The following is an 11,521-nucleotide window of genomic DNA, read 5'->3' on the forward strand; positions in this document are numbered from 1 at the left end:
AATAAACAATTAAAGGAGGATTGAATTTTTCATAAGCTGGATTGAGCCCTTGTTAATGATGGATGGCTTTTTAAGTATCTTAAAAGCAAGGCTTTACTCATGTAGTCGGGAATCTTTGGCCATAGTCTTGTTATGGTAAGTCTGTTAGGTGGTCATGGGAATAATAAGGGCCTATTCTGCTTCCTCAATCATCGATAGCTGATCATCATTTGTTTCTAAGCAAGGTGGCTGTTGGTTGGGAAATGGTGGTCAATGGATATCCCATGTTTAAGCTAGTACAAAAACTCAAGGCAGTTAAAAGTGCCGTGAAGCACCTTAATAAAACAAGTGGTCAAGTCTCTAAGAGAGTCATGGATCTTAGACGCAATTTGTGTAACATCATGCATCGAGTCACAAGAAAAATCGAAACAATTTATCTTGATGGGTCTACGCGAACTTTCCAAGGGGTTATCCATCCTTGAGTTTTCCCAATTCAAGCACGCTTAACCCTGCGATTTTTTGCCAACATTCCGTCCAAAAGATATCCAACTGGTGTTGTTTTCTTTTTTACACTATCCTCGATATATACTAACTTCTCTAGGCTTTCGGGGTATTATAGTTTGGTTTACGTGCAACAAGGTATTCAACATAACCCTCAAGATTCTTCTATTTGTCAACAAGAGTTGGAGTTGATTAGGCATTACATGGTTGCCTTACCTCATGAATTTGAATTTTTCCATCTTCGAGTGTGTGTTAAGTGGTTGACGAAGGGGCCTAGGTATTTTTGATTTTTCTTCCAGACTATGATGGCTCGACAAAGTAACCATCATGTACTTAGCCTCTAATGGCCAGATGGTTCGATTATGAACTCAAAGAATGAGGTAGTGGACCTCATTGTGTCTTTCTATCAACAACTCTTGGGAAGTAGTTCCCGCACACGAGATTGCAACTTGCAAAAGTTGTTTCCTTTGTGGATAGGTAGTTGACATAGGACCAATGGTTGAGGCTTATTGATGTGGTGACTCTTGATGAAGTCAAGCAATCCTTATTTGGTAGCAGTGATGACAAAGCGCCTGGACCTGAAGAATTTACCATTAAATTCTTTAGGAAGGCTTGGAATGTGGTGGGTTCTGATGTGGTAGAGGCAGTTTAAAGCTTCTTTTTCATAGGTCATATCTTTGGGAAAGATTAATGTTTCCATCATTAGTCTCATTCCCAAGATCTCCCACCCAAAAACACTTAGTCAGTTTAGGTTGATTTCTTGTTGTAATATCTTATATAAGATCATTACCAAAATTTTGGCTAATAGGCTTACAATGGTCCTTCTCATTGTGTTATAAAAGTAAACCTTACAAAGACTTGTGATTCTAAAGTGGGACTTTCTTCTTACAATTTTCTATTTGATGAATTTATCTTCTTAGTTTTGAAATTGGGTTAATGAGTACATTACAACTCCCCATTATTCTATTAACATTAATAGGCAGTTGCATGGCTTCTTTTCAAGAGATCAAGGTTTGAGGCAAGGTGGATCATTTATCCCTTTATATGTTTGTTATAATAAAGCAAGTTCTACATGGCATTATGCGTCAATATACTCAGTCTACCAAGTTCCAGTTTCATTGAAAATGTGAGCAGATATGTATGGTGATGATCATGTTTGTAGATGACTTGTTATTGTTTTTTCATGAGGACTCTTCCTCTGTTAGTATTTTGGGGTCATGCTTGGAGAAATTCTCTTCATTGTCAGGTCTTCGTTCTAACCCTTTAAAGAGTGATTATTTTGTATCATGTAAGAATGAGACCTTGAGGGAAGAGCTTTATCTTGCTTCATATTTAAGGAGGGGTCCATTACCCATGAGATACTTGGAGGGTTCCCCTTTTGTCTACCAAGTTATCATACGGGGACTATAAGCCCATTATAGACAAAGTAAGAAATAGAGTGTGCTTGTGGTATAGTTGGTTACTATCATTTTTCCGTCGACTTCAACTTCCTCATTCTGTTCTTACCACCATTTATTTATATTGGGCCTCAGTCTTCATTTTACTAAAGAATATGACTACAGAGCTTGAACAACTAGTGCATAATTTCTTATGGAGTGGAAATGTCAAGGCCCGCTTCCGGATATACCCGCTAGCATAGGACATCCGAAAGAAAGTCCTTCCAAAATGGAATACAAAAGCAACATAGCCAAAAATTTCATATTATAAACGGGCTTACTTCTACTAGGAGCGATAATCTTTCTTAACATTTCTTTTGGCTTTTAAAGTCATACACTTCTCAAAATAAACAAAGGGCATCATTAACATACAAAAATGATTGACCTTCGACACCGGCCCTCCACACAAATTCCAAAATCTTTAGGTCGAGGGAGATCTCTGTACACGTTTAAAATCAACTTTAAGCCCCACTAGACTCCCTTTTTGCTAAATATTTTCCCTTACCTGGAATGACAACAAGCAAACAAGTGAGCCACAAGACTCAACAAGCATAAATATAGCAAAGAGAATAAGATAGATGGATTCCTAAAGGCATACGTAAGATAAGAGTCATGGAAGACTACTACCCGACATTTAAAAACAAATCTTTAGATCATGCCTTCTACATTATTAATACCTCAGAAATTGGTATCTTTACTTAGCAACAAGGAACACATGCAACTCATAGAGTGATATTTGCATAATTTAAATGTTGGCATAAAACCCATTTCTTTCCATATGTGACTCATAGCACAAGAAGTCATCAATTCATGCTTATGCAATTTTATATAATGATAGAAATACATGCGCCACATTGGCCCTCTAGGCCTCTACATCCATGACTAGAATGCATACATACATATCAAAATTTATCAGCCACCACAGTGGCAAGAGCATCACTTGCCCGGTTTATAGCCATCTCACCCGCGCCAAGCGCTCAATAGGATATCCCATCTCACACTTGTAGAACTTAACTATCGCGCCAAAATAATAATAAAAGGCGCAAAGATAATGATAGCAATGCATCACATAAGAGAAGATATTTCTGTGAACATGCTAACCAAAAACATTACTTAACAACTTTCTAAAACGTGATCGATATGGTTAGTTTAGATTTAGAAAATCCTTAATTGACTCAAACCATAACCAAAGCCTATGATATTATATATCGAATCGAATCTCTCAAAATCTAGTTTATGATGCTTTAAACGGATTACAATTTCAAGTTCTACATCAAACGTTATGGCCGAAACAGCGAAACACGTGCAGTGTAGTCAAGCCGTGGCCAAGTCGACTCGAGGGAAATCCGAGTCGACTCGCCCAAAATCGAGTCGACTTGGCAGAAAATTGGGGAAAAAAGCCAAAAGAAACCAACTTTGGCCAAGTCAACTTAACGCACTAACAAGTTGACTCGGTGTAACCCGAAATGCACAAAATGAATACAAAATACCCAAAACCATTCATGGCTAATCTCCTAACCCCGAAGTTGTCATTCCTTGAAGAAAATGTGGGGAAAACAAGCCCCATAGAGATGCAAAAAGAAGACCCAATGACCTCTTTGAAAGAAACCCACATTTAAGAAGAAATTGAGACAAATCATTTAACTCAAGTTTTCAAAACACCATTTGGAGATATGAACATATCAACTTAGCTAAACATAAAGATATAATCTTGCATCAAAAGATAGGAGAAATGAAGATGGATGCTTGCTTTTTGATGAAGAAAACCAAGAGAAGGAGAAACACTCCAAGAGCTTCAAACCTCCCCACCTTGGGAGCTTGCTTCTACCACAATTATTGGAAGAAGAAAGGAAGAAGAAAATGATGGAAAGAACTACCAAGAGAACAAGAGAAAGAGAGAAAAAATTGAAGAAGAAGCAAGAGGGTATGGACAACCCTCTCGCCAGCCACCAAATCCACCAACTTTCCTCATTTACCCCTTACACAACACACACACAACACTACTTTATCATACTCATTTTGGTCTTTTGGCTTATTTCCATTTTCAATCCCATTTTTCTTTAAATCACCGATTTCACACACATAATTATGCAAAGGCCCACTTTTATTTATGGCCCAAACCCACTCAAAAGCCCATCCATGCTAGGCCCATGAAATTATTTAACCTATCACTTTCATTGAGTTTTAAGCACTTGACCCAATCCCACTTTATAACAACCATTTATACCTTGATTTTACACGCTCACAAATAATTTACTTTCAAGCAAAAATTTTAACTAAAAATATTATTTTTTTATTTAATTGCATCTAACAATTAAGGCTCACATAAAATGCACTACACCAAAAATATAATTATTATCTATGTCCCATTAAACAGGTTGTTACAGGAAATGAGGTTGATTTCCATAAGGTGAAGGTTGCCTAAAGAGATGCGTGCTACCCAAAGGAACAAAGGGGTTTAGGTATTAGACCTTTACATGTTTAGAACCAAGCCCCCATTGCAAAATTAATTTAGCGGCTACTCTCCAATGATAGCAAGTCTCTATAGGTTAAGTGGATTCACATTTATCGAGTAAAAGATAAGTGTTTTTAGTTGCTTCCAATGCCTTGCTCGTGCCCTTGGTACTAGAAGAAGTTGGTGTCAATTCGCAATATGGTAAGGTATAAATTTGGTTGGAAGATAGGGGATGCGAGAAAAGTTTTCCTATGGCATGACTAGTGGTATCCTCTTAAGGTGCTGGTAAATAAATTCTCTCGCTAGTTATAGCTCATGTCTCAAACATCATTGTTGATAGTTCTTAAGTATAGCCAAAGATGGTCTCATCGCCATCTTTAGACATTATTCAAAACCAAATGCCTAGCCCTCCTAAAGTTAGGCATAGAGATGAGTTGCAATTTTAACCAACCTCGAATAGGGTATTCTCTATCAATTCAACCTTGTAGGGTTTTCTAATGCAGCGCCCATGTGTCCATTGGCATAATTGGTCTAGCATAGTACTAATATTCTGTCACATATGTTTATTTTTTTATTAGCGATTAGGGAATGATAATCTACTTTTGATCATATTAACCTCATTTTGCCTTTTCCGAATAAATGTTTTCTTTGCAAGGAGGCAACAGAGTGAAGCATTCATCTTTTCTTTAACCACTCATATTCATGTCATGCATTGTCTTTTCTTTTCTTTTTTTTGTCCTTTGAAGGAATTTGGATGGCCTTGATGTTGTTAAGAGATAGGAGTATTATAGGCGACAACAAGGTGGAATGGTAAGGGTCCCTAGAAAATTGCTAATCGTTTGATTTTGTAAGCTATGGTTTATTTTCTGTGGCTAGAGCATAATAGTAGATACTTTAGGGAGTAAAACTGATTTGCGTCCTAGTTAGCTCATCAAATAAAGTGTGTGGTCTCAATAAAGTTAATTACCATCTCTTTTTTCATACCTTTCAAAGTCCAACTTTGAGGCATTCCTGGCGGTTTCCAAGCTGACCAATTTTCTTCTACTTCCAAGCTACCAATTTTCTTCTACCTCGCTAAGTTGAATTGCTTAGTAACTAACGGTTAACATCACTAATGCCAACTTTCTTGTAAAATGGTGGTTGACTTATGAATATACTATTAGCACTCTAAGTCATTGTTTGGAGAGTAGTCAAGAGTTGACATCATAAATATTAGCATTTGCACGAATGTACCATTCTAATGCCTAGGAATGACCATGTATTAACTATATTTGTGTCTTTCCTATATTTTTTAGGTGAATAACCAGATGTCTACATTACCAATATTGATATTTACATTAAGAACGTTTAAATTCTTAAGAAAATTTGCATGATGATTATTGTGAGTCAGTTGTCTCGGTGCAATCTTTTCAAATATGTCCTCTAATTATTGTACGTAGTTGTATATTTTTTTTTTCTTATTTCTTTGTTTGAAGGACTTTCTCTGTGTGTTTGTTTAGTCATTTTATTGTGATACTTGGGTAATATCCTAATAAAAAAATAAATGTTTTTGTGATTTTTGATTTAATAAAATTCTTATTTATATAAGAAAACGACGTGACAGTCAATTTTCAATAATGGAGGACGGTGGTCTTGCCTTGCCTAATGAACACGTAGTACAGTGATTAAAATGATATATTTTCATAATAATTAAATAGTCCCGATGAATTTTTTGTTTACTAATAAGTGAGTAAATTTTTTGTTTATTCTAATTGCATGTTTTATATAATAATCGCTTTGTCTCGTATCTTATGCTATGGTTTGAAATATTTACAAAAAGTTACTTTGATTAAGACGTTAAGAGAGGGAGAGAGAGAGAGAACAAATGTTTTATTGTTAAAATTTTTGTGCTATTTGATGTGAATTTTTGGTTCAAAGCCATGGAAGCATAGACTGGAGTCGTCCCATTAAATGTCAAATTAAAACAAAAAGTGAATATTTATTGTTTTGTTGAATATTGTAGGAAAATGACAGCCATGGTCATACATAATAATGTTTCTTATGAACTGTAGTTTTTTTTTTTTTTCCCTTTTCATATTGAAAGACCTTGAAATAACTTAGAAAAAAAAAAGCGTTGAAATGAATAGGGTTAGGGTATCAATCATTGAGACATGTGAAATGTACTATTTTAGCCATATTTCTGTGTTAACTGCTGCTGGATGCTGGATTTTCAACTGGGAACTGGGACGGATTGGCTGCCCTTATATATATATATATATTTATTCACGTAGCCTGTATAAACTTTTATTCGACTAATCTGTTGAGACAAGTGATCTCCATCACTGATCCATTTTTATATAAATTTAAATACTATCATAATTTATACATATTTAAAATTAGATATTTAATGTAATTTATGTGAGACTTAATTTTTAATTTTATTATTATTTTTCAATTAAATGTTACTTTTTAACAATAATTATATTTTTTAAATTATCACACTAATTCAAATTTCGATATTTTATATAAATTTTAAATGTTTCATCGCTACGTCATGTTTATAGAAGCAGTTATCCTTATATTTCATTCTATCGAGTGATGGTTTTATATAGTAAATTTTTTTTAATTTGAGATGATTATTCTTACATGATTTTTGATTTTTGTGTCTTTAATTATATTAAAAAAATAAATCATAAATATAAAATTTTACCGTATCTTTTAAAATGAAGATCAAACTTATGATCCATTTCAGAAATGGTACTAGTATGTCAGTTGTACAACCGCTTATGAATGCTAAGGATAAGGATAAAGATGAAATAGTATTTAGGTAGAATTATCTAGTGGGGTAGGCTACATGATAAGATCACAAATTCCTCTTTCTTTCTTTTTTTAATAAAATAATTTATGGGCAAGACAATGACAATCTTGACGCGGACTTTGGGCCAATGGCAGCGTCAGTCAACTAGGAAAAGTTCCCATTTTGCCCTCTTGATGACTATTATTTAAAAAAAAATTCTATTATCCTTGAGGGCATGTTATGTCATGTTGTCTAAACTCCTTTTCATTTCTGAAAGTTATAACGTCATATTAGCTATGTATATATATGTTCCATATACTTAAAAAAAAAAAATCTATTGAATGACATAATGTGTCTAACTTGTATAAATGGTGTTCATATTAAGGAGGAATTTTCTCCATTTTGCAAATGTTCAAGTGTGGTATGTATATTGAAGACAATTTATGTCAAGGGTGTGTTCAATGATTATTAGAATGGTAAGATCAAGATCTCTCAACCATTCGTTTTCCCTCTGCTAAAACATTGATGTATCTAACTATACTCCAAAATCTCCTTTTAATTCTCTCCAATTAATAATTATTATTATATTAATTATATCACATAATAATATGCTAAGAATATTCGGACCATCATCTCCATAATATAAATAAATCTTTTTTTCTGCAATCCCCCCAAACTAATTCTAAAATTAGGATGCTACTTATCAGTCCAAAATTTAGCGTAGACATATTATTTATTATTTTATGTCTTAAAAAAAAAAAAAAAAACTTTACTGTGACCCTGGAAGCACAAAAGAGGGCGCAATGAAGCTTAACCCTCGTGAGCCGCGACCTTATCAACTGGAACATGTCGCCCCATCGCAATCGGGGTCACGAAAGCTTCATCCAACAGGGTGTCCATTCATCACCACCCACCCCCCCACCCCCCAAACCCCGCCCCCCTCCCCCACGTGGGCCCTACGTCGGCACAGACACATTGACAACTACTTAACACAATCAAATATCAAATAATTTTGCCTTAAATTAAACCCTTTACATGGCCAGGAGCCGTCCACGTGTCCCTCCTGTACTCGTCAGCACCTAGATTTCCATTAGATAGATAGATATTGGAACGTATCCACACGAACCAAATCGAAAACTAGACTCGTATTGGATCGAACTCGAAGACTGAGAGAGAGAGAGAGAAGAGAGAGAGAGAGAGAGAGAAAATGGTTATGGAGGAGCATGGTGGTGGCTGTGGTTTCCCGGCGCGGTGGGGAGTGGTGGCAAAGCCCTGTGACTCATGCGAGGCGACCGCTGCGCTGCTGTTCTGCCGGGTGGACTCCGCGTTTCTATGCATGGGATGCGACGCGAAGCTCCACAACAGGGCGGGGAACGCGCGGCACGAGCGCGTGTGGATGTGCGAGGTGTGCGAGCAAGCGCCGGCCGCGGTCACCTGCAAGGCGGACGCCGCCGCACTCTGCGTCGCCTGCGACCGCGACATCCACTCCGCCAACCCCCTCGCCCGTCGACACGAGCGCATCCCGGTGGTGCCCTTCTTCGACACCGCCGAGGCCGTCGTCAAGTCCGCTGCCTTTCACGGCCCCGGCGGCGACGAAATCTCGGATTTCACGAACGACAACACTTCTCGTTCCTTCCTTGATGACGCCGAAACCACCGAGCCGTCGTGGGTTCTCCCCATCCCAGCCGCCAAATTGGCCGCTGACCCGCCGGATATGAAGTCAATCGAGTTCTTGTTCTCCGATTCCGATCAGTTCCTCGATCTCGAATACCCGGTACCCATCCACAGTTCCCGCACCGATAGCGTAGTTCCGGTTCAACCCATCAAATCTCTTCAAGCTATGACGCCCCAAATGATGAACCAGCCGTCGAATAACTATGTAGAGATCGATTTCACCGCCTCTAAGTTCAATTCATACAACAATAACAGCAGCTTCACACCTCAATCTCTAAGCCAAAGCGTAAGTTTTCAATTTCTTTCAAGAATTCAGTTCAAAACCTGATTAACAAACTTCAAATTAATAATTAAATCTGCTAATATATAATTTGTATCATTTTGGGGCTATATTTCAGATTTCGTCGTCGTCTATGGAAGTGGGAGTGGTTCCAGATGGAAGCTCGATGTCGGAGTCAACGTACCCATTTGGCCGGACCGCCGCAAGCAGCGTTGATCTGAGCGGTGGTCCGGCGAACGCTTTGCCGAGCCAAGGGACGGACCGGGAAGCTAGGGTTTTGAGGTACAGAGAGAAGAGGAAGAACCGGAAGTTCGAGAAGACGATCCGATACGCGTCGAGGAAGGCCTACGCCGAGACCCGGCCAAGGATCAAGGGCCGGTTCGCCAAGAGGGTCGACGTCGAACCGGAGGATGCAATGATGGACCGGATTTTCAGCTCTGGTTCGTCGGCTTTCACGGTGGAGGCCACCGGATACGGCGTCGTCCCGTCGTTTTAATTAATAGTGCCTCAAATAGTCAATTTCACTACCGTGATAAATCTTCATTTCCATGTCAAATAATGGACGGTTGTCGATGCCTCTGTATGATTAGTGATTGCTCGTGATTTTGATCGACGGAGATCGTGGCCGTCGATCCTCTGAGAGAGTAGATCAACGGTGTAGTGCTCTCTCACATGTGAAAGCTTTTCTCAGTGCTCCAAAAGCCCAACTAGTTTTTGTTAAAAGGGCTTCCTGTGACTGTGAAGTTAGTCAACTCTTTCCTTCTGATTTTTTTTTTCTGTTTTCTTTTTTTTTTTGGGAAGTTTTTAATGATTAATATAGATCTAGCTCTGAGTTCTGATTGGTGCATACCTACTCACTTTTGTCCATGATTATCTAAGGAATTATATTATTAATATTATTATCATTATAGTTCTGAAAACAGCCCTCAGGCTAAGTGGTGTTTGGTCTCAAGTAATTAAAAATTGTCATGACAGGCGGCGGGTTCCCACAACAAACATACTACCTGAAAAACAAAGTTTCCCAATTCTCTGGAACTTTCCTGTTTTATCGATCTATATTACTAACTCTTAACTGCTTTCCCTATTTTCTAGCCTTTTAAGTTCTAACCAAATTTTTAGGTTGCTTCTTAACTTGTTTCAGTTCCTACTTACAAATTCGTTCCTGTTTTTTTTCCTCTCTATATATAGTTAAAGTTGGAGAAATCTTTGTAGCAACAAAATGAAATAAATTCTAATGGTGGTGCAATTAGTGAATGATCATGATTGAATATATTCCCTAACAAGACCTAATTAAATGGCATCTGTGGCCACTGCTAAGGTTTGACCACTAGTCAATTCTTTTTAAATTGTTTATCACTTAAAGAGCTCTCTCACCTCTATAGCCAATGTTTCTTTTAGTACAAAATATTACTTAAAAAATTGTATAATAGTCATATGTATATAATATTGCTAAGTCCAAATACGTTACATAAAAAGTACACGAGGAACGTACAAAGACCCTTCACATGGGGTGGTCATGCACCAGGCCCAGGACGCTAAAGATTAGCCAATCACCTGTGAGATACAGATACTAGACGAGGAACTGAAATTCGAGCCATATTGTATTGTTGAGACCCTCCTATGTGGGGACATGCGGTGAGCGCTATTCTATTCTTAAGCCAGTATTCCCAAGAGCTAGCACACCTGTGCCCAGGTCATACACCTAGCTAGGACAAATAAGTCTTAACCTAATAACCATGCAATCCACTGTCCCAACCCCAATGCCGCCATCATCATCACCATCAGACAAACCAAACAATGAGAACAATACAAACTTGAAGGGGCAATTTCCTAGCATTTCCGGACAAAAACCTATAATGCTGCTTAATTAGTTCTTGCTAAAACCACACATCAGCAAGATCCGATGAGCCATAACCTATTTTAATCAAGCATTTTAATTATGATGAGTTACTCAAAATCAATATATATGTACGTATGTTGTCATTCAGATCAATATAATTGAGATGTTAAAGCTGGATTGCCTCCGAAAACCCTCTTTAATAGTCACTTTCCAAATCTATTATATAATATAAATCACTATATATATGCAGCCAATATTTCCCTTTTTATATTAATTCTTTTTAGTGTAATTAATCACATACAAACAATATAGAACTTTCATAATATATGCATATATATATATATCTCATTAATGAACAGGAAAATACCCAACAAAATGATTTGTACTCATAAGTTAATAAGATTTTTGTATCATTTTTTTTAAAAAAAAAAATTGTATGATAAATATTATGTTCTTTTATATCTATGTGTCTTTTTTCGTGGGTTATTTTTGTTTCCTTAGTTATAAAGAAAATATTTAATGTAACTAAGATAGATACCTAGTTATTGTGTTCGTGCAATATCACAACTTAATTATATAT

The 11,521-nt window shown here is 37.1% G+C and overlaps 1 protein-coding gene across 1 annotated transcript; it reads left to right on the forward strand.

Annotated features, from left to right (window-relative positions):
* Nucleotides 1–8,261: 8,261 nt before the first annotated feature.
* Nucleotides 8,262–9,948, forward strand: LOC127806976 (zinc finger protein CONSTANS-LIKE 5). The gene is made up of 2 exons (XM_052344619.1): nt 8,262–9,107; nt 9,220–9,948. Exons 1-2 carry the CDS (start codon nt 8,355–8,357, stop codon nt 9,595–9,597), a joined length of 1,131 nt encoding a protein of 376 aa, XP_052200579.1. The 5' UTR covers nt 8,262–8,354; the 3' UTR covers nt 9,598–9,948.
* The last annotated feature ends 1,573 nt before the right edge of the window (nt 9,949–11,521 follow it).

Source organism: Diospyros lotus, chromosome 7 (assembly GCF_014633365.1).
Source record: "Diospyros lotus cultivar Yz01 chromosome 7, ASM1463336v1, whole genome shotgun sequence".
Taxonomy (NCBI): Eukaryota; Viridiplantae; Streptophyta; class Magnoliopsida; order Ericales; family Ebenaceae; genus Diospyros; species Diospyros lotus.